Source organism: Excalfactoria chinensis, chromosome 5 (assembly GCF_039878825.1).
Source record: "Excalfactoria chinensis isolate bCotChi1 chromosome 5, bCotChi1.hap2, whole genome shotgun sequence".
Classification (NCBI taxonomy): domain Eukaryota; kingdom Metazoa; phylum Chordata; class Aves; order Galliformes; family Phasianidae; genus Excalfactoria; species Excalfactoria chinensis.
The window spans coordinates 20,732,309-20,759,897 of NC_092829.1; the positions used below are offsets into that span (position 1 = coordinate 20,732,309).

At 43.3% G+C, this 27,589-nt stretch overlaps 2 protein-coding genes across 3 annotated transcripts; one reads left to right on the plus strand and one right to left on the minus strand.

Moving 5' to 3' along the window:
- Positions 1 to 334: 334 nt before the first annotated feature.
- Positions 335 to 4,798, minus strand: FCF1 (FCF1 rRNA-processing protein). Its single transcript, XM_072337432.1, has 8 exons — positions 4,730 to 4,798; positions 4,582 to 4,649; positions 4,400 to 4,471; positions 4,139 to 4,287; positions 3,618 to 3,690; positions 2,623 to 2,710; positions 2,122 to 2,216; positions 335 to 948 (listed from the first exon to the last, which is right to left on the minus strand). The coding sequence occupies exons 1-8, from the start codon at positions 4,730 to 4,732 to the stop codon at positions 900 to 902; spliced, it is 597 nt and encodes a 198-aa protein (XP_072193533.1). The 5' UTR covers positions 4,733 to 4,798; the 3' UTR covers positions 335 to 899.
- AREL1 (apoptosis resistant E3 ubiquitin protein ligase 1) lies at positions 4,774 to 26,784 on the plus strand. Of its 2 annotated transcripts, none has more exons than XM_072337431.1 (20): positions 4,774 to 4,874; positions 8,320 to 8,581; positions 9,697 to 9,756; positions 10,395 to 10,621; positions 12,217 to 12,454; positions 13,400 to 13,569; positions 13,650 to 13,830; positions 14,573 to 14,820; positions 16,503 to 16,580; positions 17,453 to 17,594; positions 17,990 to 18,111; positions 19,810 to 19,885; positions 20,249 to 20,358; positions 21,190 to 21,369; positions 21,525 to 21,650; positions 21,851 to 21,980; positions 22,066 to 22,124; positions 22,303 to 22,392; positions 23,278 to 23,453; positions 23,633 to 26,784. In XM_072337431.1, the coding sequence occupies exons 3-20, from the start codon at positions 9,741 to 9,743 to the stop codon at positions 23,733 to 23,735; spliced, it is 2,472 nt and encodes an 823-aa protein (XP_072193532.1). In that variant the 5' UTR covers positions 4,774 to 4,874; positions 8,320 to 8,581; positions 9,697 to 9,740; the 3' UTR covers positions 23,736 to 26,784. The 2 variants fall into 2 exon arrangements, with proteins under 2 accessions (XP_072193532.1, XP_072193531.1); XM_072337430.1 differs by having other exon boundaries at positions 4,820 to 4,874; positions 10,395 to 10,591.
- The last annotated feature ends 805 nt before the right edge of the window (positions 26,785 to 27,589 follow it).

Here is a 27,589-nt window from a genome sequence, read left to right on the forward strand (position 1 = left end):
GCCCACCTACTCTGGTACCAGCCCAAACTAATACCTTTCAATTTGACACTTGCTTGTATATGGCAGTACATTCCTCTTCCATTACATGAGACTTTAATGCACCAAAGCATCACACCTGAGGGTGAGATCTATCCAGACCCAACATCTCTCCGCATGTAAGCAAAAGGGCTGGGCTGCTGGCTGACCCAGTAGACAGACTCTGAGATGATACCATCATACCTTGTATTTAAGGTGCACTGGTAAGAAGAGATATTAAGTATGCACTAAGCACCTACAAAAACAAGGGAAAATCTGCTTAATGTACAAGGAGTTTAGGGAACATGAACAGGACAACTTGATTTCATTCCCTGTATTGAGATACAGTTGAATAAAAGCCAACCAGCTCTCAATTAAAATCTACCAGACCATGGCTCCAGAGAAGGATATCTACTTATGCAGACTTGATTGTTTTCCCCCAGCATTCAGATTCCAGTTTCCTTCTGGGGAAGATGAGAAGGAGTTCACCAAAGGAATACTCATCCTGCTGCAGATGCAGGGATAAGGACCTTCCAATACCTCTGTGGTTACACTCTCAGTCATAGTTGGACTATCACCAGTAGTTAATTCAGAATGGCTAAACCCATCACCATGTGAGAACAAAGAGGGAGTCTGGCACATTCTTGATCATAGAGCTCTCTTGTTCTGATATCCTTCTCCAAGCTATGGATTATCAGGTGCAGTCAGAAAAAGGATGAATAAAAACAGACTCTTCCACAAAGCTTTTTTTTTTCCTAGAAGATCGAGGTCAGTCCGATATCCTGTAGACAGAGTTCCAGCAAGGAGGAACGCAGGAGGGCTGGAAACAAAAAGGACCCTTATGCTGGCTCAGGGCCCTGGCATTCATGGCTTGGCTGGACAGGTTAGAACCGAGGAGCTCCATAATCATCTGGCATCCTCTCAATATTGTATCTGCAAAAGAGAGGGAAAACCTATTAAGACAACATATTCTATGTTGCTCCCCTCTTAGTGCAGCAACAAGCTTACAGGAAGACTGAACATAAAACACCTTTGCTGCATTTCTATCTGCAGCTCAGAACTTCAAGGAGAAAAATATTACTTCTAAGAAAACAAAAAGGCTTCATAAAGTTCCCTCTGTCCTTCACCTCAAACCCTGCACAGTTCAAGTGTCAATAAATCATCAGCCCCAAAGAAAGAAAAAAAACGTTTTTATAAGAACTGACCTAGGATTTAGAGGCAGAACCACTCTGGAGAATAAAATCCTGTCCATTCAACTTGTGACACATAGGCAAAATGAGTAAGATGTTTTGAGGGAAAACATTCTATGCCATCTTCGACTTACAGATCAATTAAAACCATGTATTTATAGCAATTAGCTTACTCATTTCTGACATGCTTCTGTTTGCATTTCAGCAGACTCAGTTTCTGCTGGTAGCAGACCTGCCTCCCAGCATCCCTCCCATCCCATCTGAAGACTTTGATCCTTTTCTCTCCACATTCTTCTTTCTTTCCTTACCATGCTACCAAACATATCTACCACACTTTGAAAGGATCTGACACAGGTTCTATGTAAGATAGAAGTTCTGAGTTGTACATGATGCAGAATGAATATTAAAACACTGGATATGACAAATGAATGCTTTAGAAGGAATGGGAAACAATTTCCAGCGAATGTTATGATATATCAGTGGTCCCACTGTATAGATCCATTGCTTTGAAACTGCTGCACCAACATCCTTCCAGGTTGCTTCATTTTTTAGCTAAGAAGCAAATTCAGTTTCTTAGCTAAGGGTATACAAAATTTCCAAATATAAAATGGAACTTTCCCTCAAGAATCTGTAGAATACATCTGCCTGATACTCCTCCTGCTATGCAAGATGCATCTACAGAAACACTGGCCTCAAGGAAATACATTTTCAAGGTGGTGAATAAATAAACTGCAATAAAAGCAGGTCTTCAACATGTCTATCCCAGCAGCAGCTATACTTTCACTTTTGTGTGAGCACAAGACCCTTTACTACAACCTGCACTATAGACAATGCAGAAAAGAAGTACACTGAAATAGAGTCCAAATCAGACAATGATTCTGCCTGGCAACATTTCTTTCTGTCAAAAGTCCCTTACCTGTGTCTGGAAATATACATTATGGGCACTCCTGGAATTTTTCGTATTCTCCGCTTGAGCTCTTTATCCACTGTGGCTACAATATAACATTTGTGCTGGAAAAAAGAGGCAAGCCTGAGTCAGCACTGATGCAAAAGCCATGCAGAAGCCTCAATTCAATTAGCTCGTTTAACAGGAGAGGGCTAGCTGTCAATAGTGAGGTATTTCTAGGACTTGTACAGAATTCCATAACAGAATAGTAATGTCATTCTGCTCATCAAAACGGGCTCCAAGAAACATTCAAACACTGTCCAGTTTTTACAGATGAGAGATTTCCCATTCTAGATGCTCTGTTACACAAGAACACTTCAGGAAGACTGTATCCTCCCTTCTAAATAAACTTGTGCTAAGTATTCAGAATGTCTCCTTATGAGGTTATACAGTTATTTTGCTGGAAATTTAAAGTCATCAGTAACTGGGGTTCAGGAATTTTTAATGTGTTAGCATAGTATGGGTAAATACCTGAGTGACTCTCTGTACCAAACAGTCATCTGCATACGTTCCTTTGTGCATACATGGCAAACGTTCAAACCGAGGGTCCTTGGCAATTCTGTGGGAATATGTATGTGCATCATCACAGTGATCAGACCAGAAACGTAGTATGGAGGAACGGAAACACTCTTTTCTATGACATGCAGTATATTATTCTCTAAACAAGGGCTAAAGCCACGGAGGAAGTGGTTCCAGTAAACTGAACTGATGAGCAAAGAAATAACGCAATCTGCCTGATTAAGTATTTCTTAGTTCTTGTAAATCAGTTTCTAAACTCTCTGTAACATTATGTCCTTGCCTAAAAGAGAAAAATCATTTGAAACAATTCATCAAGCACTAGGAAAAATTCTAGATCTTGCTGTTGTGCCTTATATATTTTTATACAGGAACACTTCACTTCCTCTCTGAAGGGGAACTTCAAAGATGTTTAGGGGCTGCACTCAGATATTTTACAACTTAGCAGCTCAAGATAAACAGTAAAGAACAATACATCTGGACAGTAAACCTTGAGAGCACAAACCATCCTGGACTTGTTTTATAGAGATCACACAACAACAAGGCTCTGTATTACCAGTAAATGCTACCTAATGCAGTAGGAAAAACATGAGGCATAAGTGAAAGGTTCCAAAAGACCTGAATCATTTCTTCCTTGATTTTTACAAATTTTTTACACTTAAATATTTAGAGAAAAAGAAGAAAATATTATTTAGAAGGTCTCAGGGAAAAAAAAGATTTCTAGCTTGATGTTGTACCTAGTATATATATATACTTATATACTAGGTATATAGGTTTCCAAAGTGATCTAAAACTGAACTCAAAGAACCAAACTCAGAAAGCCATAAAAATAAAACCAAGTTCAAGATCTAAAATCCATCTGTACAAGAGCACCATCACAACAAATTTATTTCGTTTCTTTATATTAAAATACAAAGTTCTAGAAGCAGAGAGAAATAATGCGCACATACCTTAATGCCACACGATACCTCTGTCCTAGCTTCTCAATTTCAGCCATTACACAGTCTGTGATACATGGAATACCTACATGCAAAAATGACAGCATTAGAAGCCTGTATTAGAACAAAACTGTATTTTTTTCCAGATCTCAACGGCACAGCTCAGAAAGTTATATGTCATGAAACTCTGTAACCCACTGTTGGCAGTTCTAAACTTCTAAGAACTGCTAAAGATACAAAGTGATGAAATGTAAAGCCATTGAGCTGCAGTTGGACAAATCCATGATAATTTTAGAGTTTTAAAATACCAATGCTTTACCTTTGTTGAGATTAGTATTTAAAAGCATTGCCTGTCTGAAGACAAAAGCAGTCTCAGGGCTACCACAGGCCATCCCCAACAAGCTCTGTGATTACAATACACATTTTATTAAATATCTGTTACCCCTAGTTAGTGCGGTGTGCCCAAATACGTGATTCATGGGCACATCACTGCACCATGGAATCCAGAAGTTGCAAGCGAGGCAGACACTCACACTTGGCATAGAGGCAGTCCATCATAGACTGCACAAGGTCTAGCTTGGCCTTGATGGAGAAGTTGATGAAGTTGGTATCCACCAAGATATGGTAAGGAGGCCCCAGCTGTGTGTTGTACTGGAAGAACAAACAGGAGGGGTGCTGGGGGCTGTAGGGAAGAACACAAAGCCGTTAGCTGTGATCGACATCACACCAAATCCTGCACCGAAGGCGGGGTACGAGGCCGATGCCCTCCAGAAGGACAGCGCTGTGGCACTTACACCTCCCGCTCCTTGATGGCGCTCGGATCCTCCTTCTTCTTAGCGGGGGCCTTGGCCCGTTCTTTCTCGTTTCTGCAAGGAAATACACGCAGCGCTGGGCTGGGGCAGCAGCACGCCCCGATGGGAGCCCCGCGCCGCTAAGGGACGCCGCCTGAGACGGCCTAACAGTGGGCTACACTCACATGCGCTGGTCACGCAGGCTGATCATGCGCTTCATCACCGCATACTTCCGCGCCTTCTTTTGCTTTCCCTAAAGGAGACACGAGCGCTGTGAGCAAACCCCAAGACCCAAAGCCCGAGACCCCAAACCCCAAATCCAAGTCGCCTCACCATGCTGCCCACCACTACTGCCAACGCTTCCGGCGCTGCTAATGTGCGTCACAGCGCCCTTCCCCTCGGGGCTGACCGGGAGTTACGTCACTTCCGGCCGCCTGAGAGGGGCATCTGTTTCGCCGCTCTGTCAGCGGGGCGCTCGGTAAGGGTACCGCGGGTTCGGGGGTACGGTGAGGCAAGGCGCGGCACAACGGAGCGTAGGGGGCAGCACCTCGGGCTTGGGGCGACGAGAGCCGCAGTTGGAGTGCTGTGGCTGTTCAGCCTCTCGATCACTGCTGCCAGAGCTGGGCTCGGGGCTGCCTCTCTAAGCCGGGGGCCTCTCGAGGCCCGGAGCCGTTTCTCTTCGCGGTGACGGGCATCGGGGTGAGCGGAGGAGCAGAGGGTGCGACTCTTTAATAAGCTCGCTGGGCTGACGTGTGCTGGCAAACAGCGCCGTGCTGGAGGTGCTGTGCTGATGGACAGCAGGGACGTTGGTACCTGTGGTTCTTTAGAGTGTCTGTGGCCCTCAGTCTTCATAAGCTGTGCTTTCTGCTGGCTGTGCGATCTGACCTGTAGCAGTCCTTCTGCACGGGGCAGAAGAAGCTTCTAATGCCCTTGGAATTGGGTTCTGGTGCCCCATGCGGGATGGCTGAGGCAGGCTGGCTCTTGTCTTCACTGTGGGTTTTTCTGAAGTTACTGAAACCTCTTGGTATCTCCCAGATGTGGCCGGCTTAGTTTGGCATGCTGCTCTCGAAATCAGCTCTGTAGCCCCAACATACCGTGTGAGAGATTTTTCCTGGCCCAGGGGAAGAGGCAGCCCGTGGGAGAGCCCTGCAAAGCAACCAAAGGTTGCAAAGCAAACCAAAGCTCACATGGGGAGCGGCTCGCTGTCCTCGTGGTTGTTCACTTGCAGTGGGAAGTCCTTGGGCAGCTGACTGAGGTCTCCCTGTAATACTTTATTTTATATTATTTTATGTTGTCAGTATTTCTTTGGGATTGAGTGTAAATCCATGTGTGATAAGTGCTGACTGTGAAGGGAGAGGTGCAGATTTGTTTTGTGGAGACCTTTGTCACTGCTGTGGCTTTTGTCCTTGAGGGCTGAGTCTGCCCTGTGCCCTTCGAGCTGACTCTTCAGTCTTCCATGAGTGTATTTTAAAGCCAAGTTTCCATTAGCATTTCTATTTGTCCTTCTGTGGATGCTTTAATGAGTGTGAAAAGATACTGCATCTTCTTGCTTGAAGGAGAATTGTCTTGTGTGCGGTGTGTGTGGCATGAGACGCAGTGGCTGCTGCTGGTGGTGGATGTTTGCATGCATAGAGAAGGACATTCAGAGGTATGCAGTTCTGTCATCTTAATGGTTCTGAAGCAATACCAAATTGCAGAAAGGCTTTTAAATGATTTTTAAACCCCAACTGGCCTTGTAGCTGTAGCCATGTGAATGTGGCATCACTGTTATAGCTCCTCTGCACAGATACATTGGTGCTGCTTCCTGGAGCTTTGTGTTGTGTTCCCTTGACTTCATAGTAGTAGTAATGCAAACAAAATTTATTCTTGTTACTGGTCTTGTTTTTCTTTCTGCCTTGAGAGAGGCAATGGCACTAATGTTGTTTATCTTACGATTCCTGGCTTCTATCCTAGTTGTGCAAGGACTTCTCCTAGAGACGAACTACAATGAAGCTTTTTAAATCCCTGTTTTCCATGTAGGTGGCAGGAGGCTCTTGCCTGCCGTGTCCTTAAATCCAGATCACCGGGACCTGGAGGTCAATTCAGCATTTCTCAGCCTAGCTGTGATGGCACCTTATGTTGCTGCTTTTATGAATTAGATTCCCAGGTTGTTAGCTGGCAGTTTTTAGTACCAGTGCTGTTTTAATTTAGCTGTGTATGCTGCAGCTTATCTTGAATACCAGCTACTCACAGCTAGGAACTTTACCCAGGGAGCATCCTTAAAGCTGCTGCTGGCGTGTGTGCTTGAGGGAAGCCAACTGTGCCATGGCTGTTTTGTCTCTGCTGGTCACCCAGCTTGGCGCCTTGCCTGCCACTTCACATGGAGATGATAGAATGAGAAGCGGCTGTGCTGACTGAGAGAGACGGCTTGCTGGATGCAGGGAATCATCCTGAAATCCTGCAATCCCAGCCAAAAGGATTTTGTTGTCTTCAGATACGCCTCTGGTTGGAATTCCAGTTCTTTCTCTCCTTTCTGGAGAGAGGCTGTTATTTGCAGTGTTCTATGGAAGGGAGTTATGGGCCTACAATAGTATGGGTAGGTGAACCCGTGATGTCAGTTTGATGCTTTTTGGTGACCTGAAGAAGCAGGTTCTGTAAGATGCTGCAAGGGGATCTCACAGGTCCCAAAGCATTGATAACTTCCTGTGAAATTCTGTGGCTGTGCAGGGGGGAGTGCACCCTTTTCATTGCCAAGCCACTAAGGAGCACTTTCAAGCAGGCATTTGTAGCACACACAGACAAGCAGTGAAGACTCTGTACTTCAGTGTTATCGTGGAGATAAACATCAAAGAAATTACTAATCTGTGATTCTTAATATACAAATGTAAGAGTTTATAAACTGGAAACATTATTTAAGAGGAGAATGAGAAATCGTGCCCCGGAGGACTGCAATATTGTTCACTCAACCAGAGGAGAGAATTAAAAAGCAGTGTGGGTGGGACTCTTCCTGAGATGTGGGGGAGAAGGCAGCGAGAATCCGACTTCTGCAGCACAGTCAAAAACGTACCCATTGTTTTTCCAATCAGTTAGAAATCTTAGAATCTGAGTGTGCAAAAGCAGTTGGCTTTTGATTATCGGGATGGAGAGAAATCAAAGAGATCTCAAGAGAAAGGTGGATGGATCAGGGAAGTAGTGACAGCTGATGGGGTGGTGTGACAAGCAAGAGGAGCACATCTCTGGCATCCCTGTCAGAGGTGGAACTCTGAAGGAACTGCTGTGGTGAGTCTGGATCTGTTTGTTTCATTTTCACTCCCTTACGTAATCTGTGTTCTGAATGCGTGTGTGCTGACTGTGGAGGCTCTGTGGCTTGTCTTCTGGCACATGTTCATGCTGTTAGATTTTATTTTTCTATTACTTTATTTATTTTTGTTAATTTACATTATTTTCATTATTGAAGTCTGAATTCTGACAGTAAGCTGTGATTTAGGGGACAGTGCTGCTGAAACTGAAATGTCTTCTCACCTTGTTTTCTGAACACTTAAAGCATCAGCAGCAAAAATTAGTTTGGGATACTCTAAGGCGTCCTGTGGTATGTGAAGGCTTGGAACCATAACTGGTTGTCTGTGCTTTGAATAGCTCAGAGCTTCTTGGCTGCTCTGGGAAATCCATGAGCCTGGTGAAACCTATGAGACAGGTTATTTATTTGCTTTTATTTCCATCTTGAACTTTCCAGTTTCAGCAGATCATATGGAATGAGAGTGTTATATGGAGACAGAGAACATGTTGAAGCCAAGCACTTCATTGACTGTGATATGTTCGTAGGATTGCTTCTGTGGATTTGACATCTAGTGATACTCTTGTAGTGCAACTCTCACCTGTTTGTACTTGCTAGACTTGTTGTCAGCAACAGAAAGATCTAACTTTACTTTTTCTTCTTTATCCAGGGAAGCTATCAAACTACAAGCTACAGGGAGCTGTGCTTCAGGGCAACCTTTTTACACAAAGAAGAAGAGGTTGCTGTGTTCAGGTCCTCACCTTTCAGCTGTTTTTCCTGTGATGCAAGTTCCAGGAGTTCCATTTTCTGTGGCAGTCTTTTCTATGGCCTCTTTGTGCTGACATTTGCCCCACTGTTGGGCATAAGGAGGAAGGATGCTGAAGAATGGGTTCCACCCTTTTGGTTTTTAGAACATGGGCAGTTGCATAAAGGTAAGTGATTGTTCTTTAGGGGGGATGAAGGGGGATGTGGGGAGCCAGAAAAGGGCGTTTTATGGGCTAGAAAATGATGACTGTTATGGCCCGGGGGGATACATGCCTCATTTAAGCCTTCTGCATGCCGGTGTCCATTGCTGCTGCTGTTGAGATGACTGCTGAATAACTCCCTCTTTGTCTATATATTCTTTCTTTAAAGACAGTTTGAATGCACAATGTAGCTTCTCACTAACTGAATGGTGACTTGGTGAGCTATATTGGATGCATTAGTGTATGCCAAGTTGTTTGTCTGATTGTCACACACATTAGCTGCTGCTGCTGCTGCTTGTTCCATCTGTCAGCTATGTCTTATCAACCATGAACATGTTGTTCAGGGTGTAGTCTTTTTACTACATGTTTGTTTAGCACCCTCCTCAGTGAGAATTTAATTTTAGATTGGTGTCTCTAAAATTTATCTTAATAGTCTGCAAAAATCAAGGTTTTAGCTTGCAAGTTGATCAGCAGGAGTTTCTGCTTTTCAGAAGTGATTACACAGAGGTGGACTGGTTTTTCTACTTTCTGCAGTAGAGGCACAAGGCAGGAAAAAAAGATATTAAAAAATGGATTTGTTTTTGCCCTTGGAGGATCTTATTTGTTCTGAATCAGTCAGAATGGTCTTGTCCACATCCTTTTTATTCCAAAGACTTTCTTCTAAAGTTCCTGGTTGAGGGTCAGTTTCTGTCTTGTTTTGGTTTTGGCTCTATTGTACACTTCCATGGCAGTCTAGACGTTAACTTTGTGACTTGATTCCTGTAGCTTTGAGATTTCCAATGAATGGCTTTCAGATATTTTTGTTGAAGTCCTGCAAAATTAGTTCATCCTTCAGTACCCAAAACCCACTGTTTGTTTTTTGAGGATAGGTCACTGAATCAGAAAAAGGATCTGTGATGGTGCAAGAACTGGTCCTTTAGCACAGTGATTGTATATTTCAGTCTCATGGAATAATGCCTTAAAGATGTCCTTGGAGAGGGAGATGGATGATAGGTATTTGTTTGAAGAATCATAGACTAAATTTAGGCCAGTGTATGTGAGGAAGAGCTGTTGGTCTGGACTTGGCCTATTTTGTGTTCTAGATGCAGCTGTGATCCTCGGCTTTGTGTCTCACCGAAGGGACCTGATGTTTTACATTATTGGTAAGTGAAGGAAAGGTTGCCACTGTGTTTGTTGACCTCTCCATAGGCATTAGAGGGATTTACTGAAAGCCTTTGATTTCATGTTGGAGTCTACCTAACAAACATGAAGTTATTGTCACCCTGCACTGTGCCCTCCATTTGGCAGACCTGCCCCTTTACCATTCTTCTTGTTTCCAGAGTTCTTCCATTGACCTCACTCCTAAGCCATCCCCTTACTTTTTCTCTTCAGAACTAGGGTAGGGTTGTTACCTCCATGATGCTTCTTAATCCAGGCTTAACGTGATGTGCAGGGTTTGTGTGGCTGACTGTTTCCCTTAAAGAAATCTCTGTAGTTCTAATTTGCAACTCAGAGGGAATTTTGTGTTTTTGCTGGCCATGCCTGAGACTCTGTACCACCTTTGCCTATTTCTCCTCCACTTGCAATCCTTTGCAGTGTTTTAAGGGATGTGTTGTTTTCTAACCTAACTTCTAGCATAACACAATCCATAAATGTTTGCACAGTAGCTCCTGCCTTAAACGTCTGATTTGCAGTTGAGTAGAATGTCATTAATAAAAGGCATCTTGGGATAATGAAGATGTGACTTTGGTGTTTGATTCATCGTGCTGCTGTGACTACCATCTGTTTTCTCCTTGTGCAGGTGGGATCACAGTGTCTGTAGTAGCCTTCTTCTTCACCATTAAGTTCCTCTTTGAGCTTGCCGCACGGATAGTCAGCTTCCTTCAGCATGAGGACCGGGAGCGCCGAGGGGAGCGAACTATTTATGACTACGTGCGAGGCAACTACCTGGATCCCCGGTCCTGCAAAATCTCCTGGGATTGGAAGGACCCCCATGAGGTGGGCCATAGCATGGCCTTCCGAGTGCATGTAAGGGAATATTTCTGTTTCCAAACATCTTTGTGGCAGGGACATAGGTCTGAATTAGAGTTTCCTACTTAGGAGTAGGAAAGCTATCTGTTCTTGTATTCTACTCTATTAATGTGTTACAGAGCTCTTTAAGTGCATATCCAAGGTTTGCTCTCCAATAAAATCTGATCACAGTCTCTAGGTTCCTTGGAATAATCAAAGGAAACCAGGCTTGCCCTACTATTGCTTCCTTTGCTGGGAAGCGAGTGGGCTGAGTCTTGCCTTCAGCCAACTTGGTCATATATTTTGGTCATGCAGCTGAAGCTAGGAGCATGACACTGAGCATTTTGGCAATCCTAGAGCTGTACGGCCTCCTGGCTGCCCCCCATCTTACCAGAAGTTATTCTAAAAACTCTGGATGTTACCTTTTTGATCTGTAAAAGCTTGCCAAGGACTCTTGTTTTCCCTCCCCACTCCCAAAAGGCCATGTTTAGGGGAATGAGTCAAGAATACAAATGAGATTCATGAGGAGCCTGAACACTGAGGGTCTGGAGCTAAGTGGGGATCATTAGAACAGGTTTTGTTGAGCAGCTGTGCTTTCCACTCCACCTTACCCAGCCAGAAGGGTATCAAAGTAAGAAGGAAGTTTCAACTATGTTATCATTTTGAGAAGGTGAAGAAAACCATTTTACTTGATGGTAAATGAGACAGGGTTCTAACTCCAGAACAGAGAATTAAAAAGAGCTAAAAGGAACTTGTTCTGTTCCTGCTATTTAAATTTACTCCCTTCACCTCACTGACTCATCCATGGCGGCTCCAGCAATCTGCTTGTGAATGTCACATTTGTCTCACATTTGCTTAGTCCTTTATTCATCAACAGGATCTGTTGCATGCACTGGTTTCTCTCCCAGTCAGCCCATAAACATAGTACTTCAGGCCCTGCAATGTGTAAAAGCAGGGAATAATAGTAACTTTTTGCCGACTGGAGGCTGTTTGCTGACAGCAGGCAGAATCTACTCTGTAGGCTCTTAGGATTTTGAGGTGTAATTCTTTCCATGCAAGGAAGTACTGGCTGAGGTGTGTTACCTTCTAAAACTGGACAACTGCTGTGATGGAGCTGGCTGTGTCTAACCCTGTTTTTGTGCTGATGCTTCTTATCAGTGTGGATTCAGTCAGCTCCTTCGATCAGCATCTTTTGCATGGTTTTCTATGTGAACTTGAGGAGAACTTAGCTGAGCACAAATGGACAAGATCTGCTTGTTTCTCTGAAAGAGCATAGCTTTGCCTTTTTTCTTTGGGCTGTGAATTCTCTTGGTTTCTGTTCTGATACATGCTAACATAGCAAGAAGAAATGCCCAGAAGCATGTTCTTTTTTGGGTCACTCATGTGAACCCCAGCTGAAAAGAGAATGAGGTTTTTCAACGCCTACTTGTACCCTGTTTGTCTGGGAGAACACAGCCTGTGTGTCAGAGCTGCCTGCCCGTTTTTATTTATTTTTTCCTCCTATGCTGAGCTGGGGTTCTTGTGCTTGTTTCCCCTGGTTGCAAAGCAACTTGCTTTCTGTCTCTGTGCACTGCATATTTTTGCTGACCTGAATTTCTCCATTTCCCATGCAGTTATTCTATAAGAATGGGCAGCCCTTCCCTGCTCACCGGCCTCTGGGGCTGCGAGTTCACATCTGCCATGTGGAGCTAGCAATTGATATTCCTGTAACCCAGGAAGTTCTTCAGGAGCCTAATTCCAATGTGGTGAAAGTGGCCTTCACTGTGCGCAGGGCTGGGAGATATGAAATCTCTATAAAACTCGGTGGCTTGAATGTGGCCTACAGCCCCTACTACAAGGTGTTTCAGCCAGGTAAGGTCTAGGTAGCCTTGTGATGATTCAAAAATTAGTGGAATTTCTGAAAGAAATTAGGTGTATACATGTATTTCCAAATAAAATAGGTGGGTGACTGGGAAAGGGTTACCTTTCACGATTTTCCTCTTGCCTTGTATAAATCCCAGCAACACACCTGTGATTAAGACATACTTTCTGCTACTAGAACATGGCAAAATTGAAACTGCCTTGCAGAATAAATCATTAGTTCTTAAGCTCTCTAACCATTTGTGGCATATTCTCAGTTCTGTAATAGTTTCTGATCCACCTAGCAGCCAGAGAATGTTTTTTGCAAAGATATCCTGTACTGGAAATGCTTCTGAAAATACTGCCTTGATTTGATTCCTTTTCTTATTTGAGTTTCCCACTCTGTTTCTCTGAGCTGCTTCTTTTTTATCCTTTTAGTTTTTTTCTTCTACCTTTGCTTGTTGAACCCCATCAGAATCTTTTATACTTCATGTGCATTTTCACTGGAAGTACCTCTGTTAAGTTGCGTATAAATATATAGAAAGCTCATGAAGATAACTCTTTAGAAAGATGGAGCTCAGATTTAATTCAGACAACCTTCAGGATTAATTTTGTTTGATAAACTGAGTTTGCAGGTTTCCTTGGATGCCAGCTGACTTGTGCTTTGTAACTGCAGTGTGAGTAAGCTTCTGAGCTGAAGGTCAGAATGTAGAAAAGGGCGTGCTTTGGAGGGCTGGTGACTGATTGGATTTGTTTTATCGGTACTGAAATTCTGATCCAAGGCAACCCCACTGCCTCGTGCTATGCATTTCAGTGCTCAGATTCTTTGCTTTTTGAATCTAAGGACATATAATCTTTCAAGAGTTTTATCAGTTTTCAAGCGGATTGTTCTCCTTGTTTCTTTTCCTTTGTAGCAGCACCTGGGATTCTGACTCTAAACTGTTATTTTTACCCCAGGAATGGTGGTTCCCTCCAAAACCAAAATTGTTTGCCATTTCTCCACTCTGGTGCTGACCTGTGGGCAGCAGCACACCCTGCAGATAGTTCCCAGAGATGAGTATGACAATCCTACCAGCAATTCTGTGTCCCTGATCGATGAGCACAATTACAGCCTCTCCATCCATGAGGTGAGTGCAGTTTCATCCTTTGGCAATTGATTTCGTGTTAGCAAGAGAGGATTGTCCTCTATTTTGTGTTTTCTGTTTAGCTGGGTCCTCAAGAAGAAGAGAACTCTGACGTTGTGTTTGAGAAATCCGTGGTGTCCAACCGGCAGACTTGCCAAGTGTTCTTCCGATTCACCTTGCACTGTAGAGGGTGTTTCCATGCCTGCATCTCCTACCAGAACCAGCCCATAAGTAATGGTGATTTTGACATCATTGTTTTAAGTGGTGAGTCAAGAGCTGCTCAGTGTTAACTCTCTGGGTGCCCTGTTGCAGAATGCCGTGTGCAGTCTTGTAGCAGAGCTAAACATAGTGTTTCTACAGGCAAACCATGCTTAATTGCTCAAGGAATACCTGTTCTTTTAAAAATGCTAAGCTAAATGAATTTGTTGCTGACAAGGGAGATCTTGGAAGACTGATGTTCTCTGTACCTTCAGCAGATAAAACCATGTATGTCCTCTTGCATGTCTCAGGGGATTTAGCTCTGAAATTAGGAAACTTTTATCGCTTCCTAGTCTTTTACATCTGAGCCATACAGTAAGTGAGCTAGCTGTGTATTGTATACTGAGCTGTAGCGATGAAGATCACTGTATGAAACCTATGTGCTTTTGTTGTTGCTTAAAGTATTTGGCTATTTTCTCGAAGAAACAACCAACCAAAAAAAAAGAAGAAGAACCCCCCTCAAACTAGTTACAGTCTGAAGCCAGGGCAGGCAAGATGCTACCTTGAAATTTTTACATCCTATTCCTGCTTTCACTTTAGCAATTTTATGTCACTGGGTTTTTCCTTGGATGTTAGCCTTCTGTTTTTGTTTTTGTTTTGTTTTGTTTTTGTTGTTGTTTTTTGTTTTTGTTTTTTCATTTTAATTTGACTACTTTAAAGCTGACTTATTTGTCATGTTGTATGGATTCTCTACGGTTTGGTTCTGGACTGCACTAAGATTTACATAACCCTTATTCACTTCTTTTAGAGAATGAGAAGAACATCGTAGAACGCAATGTCTCCACCTCGGGTGTCAGTATTTACTTTGAAGCTTACCTTTATGAAGCTTCTAGTTACACCAACACCCAGTGGCACCTTCCACCAACACACTTGAGCTCCTCCCAGCGCCGTCCTTCTACTGCCACTGAGGATGAAGATGAAGATTCTCCTTCTGACAGTCAAACTCCAGAGAAAGTGAAGAAACCTAAAAAAGTGTATTGCTATGTGTCTCCTAAGGTAAAGACTACAAAGTTACTGTTCTTAAGAACATGCTTAATGTACACAACAATTAAAGTGATTCCCTGTACCCTATACCTTAATTTCAGATTTAGGTGCCTCAAATCTGGCTTAAGTTTTGCCTGTGGATAGACAGCAACTGTAGAGCTCATGACTGAGAACTTCTTGAAGTTTTAGGATTCTGTTTTTCTAGGTCTCATCGAAGCCTCATGGGAATTTTGTCACCAATTATTCAGTAGACTTTGGCTTTTCCTTTGCCGTGGTCAGGTCAGATTTGCAGTTCTGTTTATCAGTTTCTAATACCTCTGAACCTGCACTAAGACACTTATTAGATTTTATGGCTTTGCCTGTCTTTTTTCTTGAAAGTTACTGGTAAAGCAAAAGAGTAGTCAGAGGATGAACTGTGGGTAAGTAGAAGGAGCAGAATTCAAGCAAGTCAAGAGAAAATGAGGATTCTCTTATTATAAAATGTTAGTAGAAACCATTACCCCTTCTTCTTGCCTCTGAGCTTTCAGGGAAGCTAGAAAGAAAATACCACTATATCTGCTAATAAATTCACTTTGCAAATCTGTTAATCTGAATGCATGCTGAAAAGTACAGTGATGAGTATCAGTGTAAAAGGTTTATCTAGGAATTGTTTCTGTAACAAAGAGAGAGAGAACTGTGAAACAGTTACGTGATGGAGGATGTTGCTAGAGATTTCTAAATATCTACAGCATGCACTGTGATGAACTGACTTTGAGAATGAGTTGCTGGGCCCTTAGGAACTTTGAATCTTTCTATTCTTGGAGAGTTGTGCTGAAATTCTGTAGACTTTTCTGTTTTGTTATTTGCTAAAGGAGATTCCCAGAGGTGGGTATCAATGCAGGTTCCATTCAGATGCCAAAGTCAGTAATGCATTTTCTGATGCTTGTGTAACTGTATCCCTGGATCTCTCTATATATGCTTAGAGCATCTGTCTCATATAGATAACTGTTACTGTGCTGTTATTTAAGATGTTCCTATTCATATTTGTTCAGTTGCTGTTGTATAATTGCTCAGTGGAGAAATGCCACTCATTTTTTTTCTCTAGCTACTGGAGCTACAACAGGCGTGTGCAAAGAATGATTTAGTTTTTCTTCAAATGATGCTAAAATTTCATCTTAGCTTACTCTTCAGAAGATGACAGTTCCACAGTTAGCAGTTATTTATTTTCCAGAAATGAACTGGGAAGAAGTTCCTCCAAATTTCCTGGTTTTAACAATTACAAGTGCTGTTCAAAACCAGTTTGAAACGGTTGTGAAAATTAAAGGAATAGTAGCTGGAGTTCTGATAGGCAGGATGTGACTTCTTTTCCTGAACATATTTTGTCCTCGTGTTACAATGTTGTCCTGAGCTCAGCCTCTCGAGGGTACTTAAATTAAGATTAGACTAGTGATATTCTACTGAACACAATGGCTTATTGCTGTATACTTTGTATCCCATATGCATTTTAAGTGTTCCTTGTCAGGTCTTGCTAACAAGTTAAGCTTCTGTAAACTGTTGCCAATTTTAAAGGCTCTTAAACATTGTATCAGAGAAAACATGTTGTCAGTCTCTCCAGAAGCCTCTCCCTGGGTTTGTTCTGTCTCTCAAGTGGTTTAGGGAAGACCTCATAATGGATGAGTGACCTTTAACCTTTTATTTTCCTTGTGGTTGCTCAGCAATTCTCCGTGAAAGAATTCTACCTGAAGATCATTCCATGGCGCCTCTTCACCTTTCGAGTATGTCCAGGTACAAAGGTGAGTCTCTCCTTGTGAGATGTCCTTGTGAGTGAGAATCTGTTTTTCTCCCTTTTGGAGAGAAGGGTTTTCACCCACAGAGTGAAACTTTGCTGTGTAAAATTCAGACTCTGGAATGATGTCTCACTGCCTTCATTCTGCTATTATTGAGTAGGAACTAGTTGTGTTAGTCCTTCCTGCCTTAGGTCCCAGTTTGAGGCAAAAATAATGACTTCTCTTGCATTTGTATTGTTGTCCTCATAATCTTGCTAAAATGCTGTGACTGTGTCCACTGAAGCCTGTTGGCTAGGAAGTAAGCATTGAAGCAGACTTCCAACTGTAGTCCAGATACTTGGAAGCAGTGTTCTTGTTAAATGCATCTGCATGAGTGAGCAGAGAAGATCTGAGAGTGCAGGTGGTCTTGTTCTGTCTGCTGAATATGCTGTTGGAACACCTCTCCTGTGTGGACAGGATGAGAGAGCTGGGGTTATTTGGCCTGGAGAAGGCTCTGAGGTGTACTGATAGCAGCCTTTCAGTATCTACAGGAAAAAAGGGGACAGTCTCTTTAGTGGGGTCTGTGGTAATAGCACAAGGGGAAATGATTTTAAGCTTATAGAGGGTAGATTTAGGTTAGATATAAGGAAAAAATCTTTTGTGGTGAGAGTGGTGAGGCACAGGAACAGGTTGCCTGGTGGTGTGGTTGGTGCCCCCGTCCCTGGAGACTTTCAAGGTGAGGCTGGATAGGGCCCTGGACCTGATCTAGCTATGTGTGTCCCTGCTCATTGCAGGGGAGTTGGACAAGATGGCCTTCAGAGGTCCCTTCCAACTCTAAGGATTCTGTGATTCTTGTATCTGCATGATGCTTACTATTTCTTGCATCTTTTTGCTTCTAGTTTTCATACCTTGGTCCTGACCCTGTGCACAAACTACTGACGCTGGTGGTGGATGATGGGATCCAACCCCCTGTGGAGCTCAGCTGCAAGGAGAGGAACATCTTGGCAGCCACTTTCATTCGCTCACTGCATAAAAACATAGGTAAAAGGGTTGGGAGGTAGGTATAGTAGTTGGGAAGTTAGCGCTTGAGTCTTCTAGTTTTGCTTGGCAATGAAGAGTGTCAGCACGGAATGAACTCTGAGAATGCAGTGATTCCTGGATTCTCATACTCTGTTGTTGGTGGTGCTTTCAGTGAATATATTTAATTGTGCCAGCTATTCCTATTCAGTTTGGCTTTCCTGTAATGCTCTTTTAAAGCCCACTTGTGAGTATTTGAGTGTTAGCAAGAATAACTGCAAACTATCTTTAGAGTTCTGTCCCAGATGTTGCCGTAACAAACTCATCCTTGGGCTGTAAAGCAGTTAGACTTAGGAATGCCTTCTAACTGTTCCAAGTGTTGACAGCTCAGACCTGACCCTAACTTTCACTGTTCTCAGGAGGCTCAGAGACCTTCCAGGACAAAGTGAACTTTTTCCAACGAGAACTGCGCCAAGTGCATATGAAGAGACCTCATTCAAAGGTCACACTGAAGGTCAGCCGTCACTCTCTGCTGGAGTCGGTGAGTGAGTGGAGGTCACCTCAGTCAAGTCCAGCACTTCCTCCATTCGTTTTCTTCATCTTGATGCCTAAAGAAATCCAAACTGGCACTTACTAGGGCTGCCACACTAAAAATGATTAGTCCTTTTGCCTGCTAGTGGATGCTTGTAGAAAGCTGGACACTGGAAAAGGAAGAAAATCTTAAGAAAGCTCCTTTGTGTTCAGATTTGGTAACGTGTTGGATGCTGTGTTCTTTCTCTGCAGCCAGTAATATGTTGTCTGTTTACTTAGTAATGAGGATACTTCAGCTCTGATTAAGAAAAAAAATTAGACTAAAGCAGGCCCTGAGAAATGTCTCACGTAAATGCTTGCGTGGCCTGTAAATGTAGGAATGTTGGTACTGTTGTCCCAACTTTACACTGGGGCGTGAGGCTCAAGAGAGAGATTGGTCATCTGAACTGGATCTGAGGTCAGAACCTAAGAGTTCAAGTCCTTGTTTAGTCTTTCTTCTGTAGAGCTGTTCAGTGATTATTAGCTCTCACATGAAGTCTTATTGAGCAGCATGCATGCATTGGTGAGCTTGTAGCCATCAAATATTCTGTAGAATCCTTGATTGAGAAGCTGACCTGATATGTTCATATAATATGTTTCTTAACTGACATTCTAAATACCATATAAACAAAGCAGGCAGTCATCCTGACTTATTGTTTCCATATGTCTCATAACAGAAAAGTTATGAAGATGGAAAAGAACATTTCTGGGGAAAGCAGGACTGGCTGAGATTTCTTTTGATTTATATTCATTAAATCCATGTTTTGTATTATTTTTTGCACGTACAAGCTTGCACTGTTTACAAGATTATGTTTCAGTTAATAGCTTGATGCAGAATGATGTTAGTCACAGAAATACTGTTAGAAGGATTTTTTCCTGCTATTTTGGAATTCCTGCACCATTATTTGCACTTGTGTTACAGCCTAGTAAGACAAAACAAATCCTGTGCCATAATAATCAACATAAGTTCTAATGTACAAGGCTGACAGGCGTGAAAAATGTGACCAGTGCTTATCCCAAAGAATTTAATAGCATGGTGCCTAACCTGGTTGAAGGTGGACTAAGCCAAGGCAAACTGCGTGATTGAGGACTGCTGTATAGTGGTTTTCCTTTAATTGAAATCTATAATTGGGACAAAAGAAGTTCTAGGCACCTGGAAGGTTGTTACTTTTTTGCATCGTGACTTGTTTTAAAAGTATGAACTCAGTGAACCCTTCAAGCTATTTTCTAATGTTCTCTGAAGGATTCCTTTTCTGATTCTGCCTCGTGGGCTGAAATTGCTTTACAGAAATTGCTCCTGCCCACAAGCATTTTAATACTTTAAACAATACTGAAGCCTTGGGAGGGATACATCTGGGTTGTGCTAACACTATTGATTTTAAACCTCATACTGGTTTTAAGATGAACTAGATTTGTGTGGATAGTGCTTCTCTCCTTCTCCTAATAGAAAATGAGTAGTTGACTTCAGTGGCTTTCAACAACTAGGAATTAGACCTCAGGAGTTCTTAGTTCTCAGTTTTGTAATTTAAAGGACTGGACTGTGTTTCTTATGTTCTGTGTAGTTTCACTTGTCCATCCACATGTGCAGTATTGGTTACAGGATGCTGAGCAGTAACAGCTGCTGCTATTTTAAATTTATTTATTTATTTATTTATTTATTTATTTGCAGTCTTTTAAAGCAACACGAAATTTTTCTGTTTCTGACTGGAGCAAGAACTTTGAAGTGGTTTTTCAAGATGAAGAAGGTGAGAGTTATCCTGTGACTTTGTTTGAGGAGGAAGTAGAGTTCTTAGTCTGAAATTCTGGTTTTGTGTAGTCTCTGTCCTTTGTGGTTTTTTAGCTCTCTCCTTCTCATGGATGTTGGTGAATTAACCTTCTGGTACTACCTGTCTCCACTTCAGACAGAGACTTGAGGCTTAATGTGTAAATGTGTCTATCAGGACTCAGAGAACAGAACCTCCAGTATTCTGGAGTCCCTGTTTACTGTCTTTTTTTTGCTGCAGAGAGCTGTTCATTGAGATGAGTTCTCTCATCAGGTATTACTGAACTGCATGCATGAAACTCCTGAACTGATGATCTGTGGGTAATGAACTTGTTTTGTCTTACAGCTTTGGACTGGGGAGGTCCACGCAGAGAGTGGTTTGAGCTCATCTGTAAGGCGTTATTTGATACCAGCAGTCAACTCTTTACCCGCTTCAGTGATAACAACCAGGCCTTGGTGAGTCTGCAGTTTTCTATACTGAATAGTCCAAACTCTGTGTTGGCATGCTGCTGGCTAAATAATGCTGCTGCTAAATTCAGAAAGGAGTGTGCAGCCTTACCCATTCTTTAGGAGGCCTGCCCAGTCACTTTGGTTGCCTTTCTCAAAGCTTTGCATAATAATGTGAACCCACTGAAATGTTAAAATCTGGATGAATAGTAGAGGGTAGCCACTGCCAGAGAATATAGGGACTCCAAGTGCATAATAACACGCATACAGTTTTAAGATAGGCCAGACAGCTTAATTAACTATGACCATAGTAAGAAAGCATTTGGAAAGTCAACAGGGCCAAGTACCTGCCTCTGGAAGGGATGGAAGAAGGAATTAAGCAGTGAATTGTGTCAATATGGAGAGATGAATCTTGGTGGAGTCGGTAGGAATGGCACATCTGGTATGATCTTAGCTGAGACTGCTAGCTTTTAGTCACAAAGTATTTTAGTTAGGACAAACTTAGGCAAACCTTTCAAATCTTGACTGTCAGTAATTTTACCACTATACCAGTCAGCAGGGAAGACTAAATTTCTGGGAAAGAGTAGGTGTTGTCAGAGTGTCTAGATGTTTTATTGGGTCTGAATGTTTTGTAATCCATTTGTGCTTTCACGCAGCCTCTGACCTGTGAATGTGAAACAATTTATGTTCTTCATAGGTAGGCTCATTTCTGTTGCTTGGCTCTGAGGGTATTACCTGGAAGTTCCTTGGGCGCCTAGTGAGATGCAACTTAAAGTCTCATAGCTACTAGCTTTGATAGTCTTGTCTGGTACTTGAGTATTTTATTTTGCTTCTTTACAGGTGCATCCAAATCCAGGGCGTCCCACGTATGTACGACTTAAGCTGTATGAATTTGCAGGCCGCCTAGTAGGAAAGTGTCTTTATGAGTCATCACTGGGAGGTGCTTATAAACAACTGGTGCGAGCTCGTTTCACCCGATCCTTCCTGGCTCAGATCATAGGACTTCGTATGCATTACAAGGTAAAGCTTCCCAGCCTTGTCTGAAAACGTGATCTGGGAAACAGATGAATGTTAGTGTGGTAGAAGCGTATCCAGAATACTAACTAGCAACATATGTAACTTAGAAAAAATCTCTCTTCTTTCTCATGTTCCTTCCTTCCTTTTCTTCTACTCAGTATTTTGAAACGGATGATCCAGAATTCTATAAATCTAAAGTTTGTTTCATACTGAACAATGATGTGAGTGAGATGGATTTGGTCTTTGCTGAAGAGAAGTACAGCAAAACGGGACAATTGGAGAAGGTGAGAAAGGCAGTTCCTGAAGGTGGAACGGTTCAACCCTTTCCACCTGTACCAGGTGAAAAGGCTGAAAAGTTTGTGCGCCCTAGAAAATGGTCCTTGTGCTGGGCATTAGCTGGGGGGGGGGGGTTTGTTCTGGTTGGGACTTCAGGCTTGGGGAATGCTGCTGGTCACACTCATGACAAGTGATCTTCTGTTTTCAGGTGGTTGAACTGGTGACAGGAGGGGCGCAAGTACCAGTAACAAATGAAAATAAAATATTTTATCTGAATCTACTTGCACAATACAGGCTGGCCAATCAGGTTAGAGAGGAGGTGGATCACTTCCTGAAAGGTAACGTGCTGTCTACTCCCCTCTTTTCTGCCTTCATGTCCCAAGGGCTAACACCTTCTTGCTCTTCTCTCCTCTTGTCTTCCAGGTCTTAATGAGTTAGTTCCTGAGAACCTACTGGCTATTTTTGATGAAAATGAGCTTGAGGTAACGACTGCCTTCCTAAACACATCTACCTTTACATTGTCTCCTCTCTCATAAATGAAGAGATTTCTGATGTGAAATAATGTCAAAATGTTTGTTTTCTAAGCATTTATAATTTGGACATAAGCTGTCTTTTTGTTTCCTGAGCTTCTGGCTTTGACTGCCATCTCTTGCCTTTCAGCTGCTTATGTGTGGTACTGGAGATATCAGTGTCTGTGACTTCAAGGCACATGCAGTGGTGGTAGGAGGATCCTGGCACTTCCGTGAGAAGGTAGGTGATAGGGTTTCTATCTCCTGTTTGTTGTTAGCTGTTAGTTCAGCTATAGCAGAAGACAAACTGGAAACGGCTTTGATTCCTTGGTTGGAAATTCAGCTTCCAGAAAGATGAGCAGGAAGATTTGACTCAAGAATAGTATTACAAGTGTTATGAAATAATGTTTAATCAAGTACAAGCAGGAAAAAATTAGCAGCAGCAGTCCTTTTACAGAAAGCCAACAATGTGCTAATTAAGAGCAGTTCAGCAGGGATTTGAGAGGAAGTGGTGGGAATTGCTGCTGGTGGGGATGCTTTAAGATCATGATTGAAGCCCACGTGGAGTGTTTGGAATTCAGTGCTGCAGTAGACTACTGATGTAGTAGTCTAAATTTATACCCTTTAAATCTTCCTAGTGGGAATGGTACGGGAATGTAAGCTGCTTCGTTTAGAAAAATAATGGAAACTTCTAAAACACTCAAGCAAAAGAGACATGGGAGTACAAGCTACTGTCTATAAGCACTGGAATGGTTTCATCTTCCCACAAAAGTAGAGGAGGATGTGAAAAAGCAAAAGATGAGTATAGCACACGAAGCAGATGAGCTTCTGTTTTGTGTGCTTAATTGATTGTCTTTACAGGTATTTCTAAAAATAAATAAAATCTGCAGGGAAAGCAGAAGTCTTTCTGTCTTAAGAGAAAGAAGTAGTGGGAAGAAGTGTTGTGAGACGTCTTTTACTTAAAGAAACTGTAATCCTTGTCCCTGTCTCATCCTAGCCACAGCAAATTGTTAGTGTTATTAGAACATTAGGTTGTAAGACAAATTGACTGATGTTCTTGTGATCTGTTACAGGTTTATCTGGTTTGTTTATCTGATCTAGCTTTACCTTTACTCTTTCCTAATAGGTCATGAGGTGGTTTTGGACTGTGGTCTCCAGTTTCACGCAGGAAGAGCTGGCTAGGCTGTTACAGTTCACAACTGGCTCATCCCAACTGCCTCCAGGAGGGTTTGCTGCACTTTGTCCATCTTTCCAGATCATTGCAGCTCCGACTCACAGTACGTTGCCGACAGCTCACACTTGGTAAATATCCTGGAGTGATAGGACTTCCCTCATTGTGCTTTGGGCGTGATGCTGGCTATTTGGCAAGCAGTGTGTAGTATATAATATGTGGGGTCACTTGTGTTAACCATCTAAAATCAGCTGATGGGGATGGCTCCTTTCTGATCTAATCTGAATGGGATTTTTCTTTTGTCTTACAGTTTTAACCAGCTGTGCCTCCCTACCTATGACTCCTATGAAGAAGTGCACAAAATGCTGCAGCTAGCTATCAGTGAGGGTTGTGAAGGCTTTGGCATGCTGTGATTTTCCCCTTTCCAGGAGGCCATTTGGCCGCTGTTCTTCATGGCAAGAGTCAGGTTCAGTCCCTTAGCTGTTCTCCTTCCCTTAACCTGGGCAATGGGGGAAGAGCAAAGACTCTGTGTAAAGGAATTTGTCATCCAGAAGTTGTCATGTGGCCTTTCTGTATCTCAAATATGTCATCAAGAGTTCATCATTTTCCTTTCCTTCATTCTCCCTTTGGTTCAGTGTGAAACAGCAGAAGGAGTGTGGTGCATTCGTCAAGGAGACACTGTGCAGGATTACCCTGTACACCCATCCATCTGTGGGATGACATTCATGAGCAGAAGTTGCAGTGAGGTGCAACCAACATGCTGAGCTGCCTTTATTGTAGCTCTCAGGGAAGAAGGGGGAAGGCCAGTGTGGAGCTCTGCTGGAAACCTGGCTCATAGCGAGCCTTAGTACTTTCCATGTCTTGGCTCAGCTCCCTCACTGATGCACCCCAACAGCAAATCTAACTCAATCACTCAAGAAGGGTGCAGAGCGGTTCCTTCTTTCAGCAGAAGAGTTTCTTGTTCTCCTTCTCCATCTTGCTCTGGATGCTGTTGTCTGTCACCTGTGCCGCAGAGAAAAATGGGCAGTCTCTCCCTTTACTGTAGGGTGTAGCCCGAAGAGGGGAGCAGTCTCATCAGAGCACAACTGCTGGCCCTGACAGTCATTCTGTACTACCTCCACCAGGGTCCAGCAGCAGAAGCGTCCTTCTCCAGCAGCAGCTGGTAAATGAGCCTTTGCAAATGGACTGGAAGAGGAGTTTTTCCTCCATTGAATGTCTATGATAGCGATTAATGATGTTGCACAGGAAGCTGTCCCATGCCCTTGCCTTCTTTCTCCTTTGTCAGGAGAAGGGGCACGGGCACGACTGTGATCCCTTATTGCTGAGCACCAATGCCTATCCCACGTTCACCTTCAGGGGTATATATGTTATATAAGAACAGTGACAGGTCAGTAAGCAGCTACAACATACGTTGGTCTTGTGTTTGTTTTTGGGGTGATGGCTCTGGGCAGAATGCCGTACCTCCACCCCAGCATCCCCCAGGGTCTTGGCTTCTACCTCTGTCGTGCAGCAGCCTGAGGCTTCTCTTTCTTTACTGCATTTCAGGCAGGGTTTCCAGAGGATCGTTGGTGCCTGGAGAGCAGCTGGCTTTTTGTCCTCGCAATCTTCCTGCCTGCTCTTTCTTGAGCTCTCCTTTCCTGCTGCTCCATTCAGGGCTGCTGGCTTTCCAGCAAAAGACGTTAATTAGAACTTCATTCAAGTGATCCCTCAACAGCCTGCATGATAGTGTATTGCACTCACCACTGTATGACTTGTGGGGAGAGGAGTGGACAGACCAGCATGATTGGATTGCGTTAGGTTGGCAGTTTCTTCAGCCCTTCTTAAGGAAAAAGAGGGAAAAGGAGTCTGTGAATGTCTGTAGATTCTTCAGTGAAGCAAAATTTTTGGAGATGTTTTAAGTGCTCAACAGTCTCTTAGTTCAGGTCAGGAGATGCAGACATGCTGCATTGCTGCTGCCTGCAACTTAAGCTTTCACTGGATTATGGAATGGCTGGATTTCTTCCAGAGTGAAGTCTCAAACTGGCACCCCTGAGCTAACTTTAGAACACTGTATTAAATAAAAAGTCACATCATCCTCCTTAACCCCCTTTTATCCTCGAGCTGATGCAGGCGTATGTCTGCACAGTATGGATTATTTTTCTTCTCTAGATAAGTGTATGCTTTTTCAGTGTACCTTAGTCGAATTGACTGGGAGTTTGAGGAGATGTTCCACATCTAGAGGATGTTCTTACTTAGGCTGCATCTTAACTATTCTTGAGCTGTGCAGAAAGAAACAAGCCATTCTGGTGCCAAAAAACAGCAAGCTGAGCACTGAGTCTACTCAGGGGGATTTATTTGCCTTGTGAATTCATTCTGCCACAGGCGTTGAGGTGCTAGGAGATTGCCAGCTTGAGTGATTGCCACCGTTGTGCTCTGATAGAGCACTGCAGTAGGATCTGGACTCCCTTTTTAGTGCAGGCTTCTTTTTGCAAGGTCCTGACCTCTGGATAGAGAATGCAGTACTAGTTCTGTTTATGCCATGGATGGCTTCCATGGTCACCACAATTGTGGTTGTGTTCTCTGTGCCACCACTTCACTGCTTTCTCTAGGGACCGAGAGAAGGTGGCTGTGCTTGGCTTAGCTCCTGTTTGTTGGGAGGTGAGCCTAGCGCTCTTCCCATGTTGCAGCCTTGTCTTGCAGTCTCACCTGGTGAGAATGTTTCCAGCCTTGTAGCTATGGACCAGGTCTGCCAATGACATCTTCCTCAGGAATTCTCCCTTCTTCTACTGAGCTGGACTGCTTTACTCCAAGGACAAAGTAGCTGGACATTGGGCACTCTTCCTCTGCTGGAAGGAGCTCCTAAAATCTTACTGCATTGCAGCCAGCATCCCACGCTTCTCAGAAGCTATACAGAGCCAAGGAATTTCTTCTCAACACAAGCGCAGGCAGAACTGTGATGGGTGCAGGTACCCTTAGTCAAATAAACCCATTTCCATTGTTGACACAGGCCTCTGGTTGGTTCCATGCTCCTGGGATCCGTCGCAGTGTTTCTAATCTTGTCTCTAGCTTTATACTCTTTTCCAAAGTGTTCACTTTTTATGCTGCCCTTAACACTGGCAGCAGGGATGCGCTCTGGTTACCTGTACTATATGTTTCTTCTGACAGAAGCTTGTTACTTTTCTTTCTATTCCTATTTATTCCCAACTTACTGGAGGCACTTGCATAGAAAGTTTTAGGACCCCGGTGCCGTGTCAGACAGTTCTGTGTATCCTGAAGTTGCTTTGAGGTGCGGAGGGTCTGGCTTCAGCCTGCAACTGCAGACCATGCTGCATGTTTGTAGAAACCAGGAGCTGTGGATGATACAGATCAAATCCTAGTTCTCTCTGTTGAAGTTCTGGCAGAGCTCAGCCAAAATTTGGAAGCCTGTGGTTGTAGTAGCGGATTTTGTAAATAGTTTGTACAATAAATAAAATATTTTAAAAATGCTGCCTTCTCACGCTGTGTTCTTTCGGGGCTGGCAGGGGTAACCAAGCTGGTTATTGCTGGCTGTGGATGAAGAGCCACTTGGGGTCTCCCAGTGTCTCACTGAGGCCGAGTGTGGGGGGGAAAGGGTAATCTCTACCTGTGGCTTGCAGGTGCCTGACTGAACCCAGGAGGTGTGAGATCCTAGGAGGAGACAGTGCTCTGCTTCAGGGCTTGCAGCCCGCTGTGGGACTCCCAGAAGACGGACAGAAGTAGCTGGTAAACCCAGAATGTATTGTAAGGAACCTGTTATGTGAGTTAAGAATGTGGTTGGTGCAATTAGTGGTTAACTCACTGTTTAGTACCTGACTTCCCCTGAGCTACAGGTCTTGGCACTGCTCGTGCTTCATTATATTGTCCAAAATGGTCTGCTGAAGTTGGAAGAGAAGCTCTTTGAGACTTGTGTTGTATGGTGTGTTTCTATCCTGCAAACATCCTGCAGGATGACTTCAGCATAAAGCAGAGCCTGAAGTTTCTGCCCCTTACCTCAGGACGTGTACTCTCCTGGCCACCAGTTTACCTTGATGGTGTCTTGGAGAGGGAGCAGTGACAATGTCCTGCTGCTGGATCTACAGCCGTTTGGTTTGGCATGTACTTGGGCCTGTGCCCATCATGCTGGAATCTGCGTGCCCCAGTGTATGTCTTCAGTAACAGCAACTGTCCGTCTGATGGCTTGGAGTCCTTGGTTCCACATGTGGCCGTTTGACCTGAGATGTGTCCAGGTAGCTGTGCCATTTTCAATGGCTTTTGTGCTCTTGGTTCCACC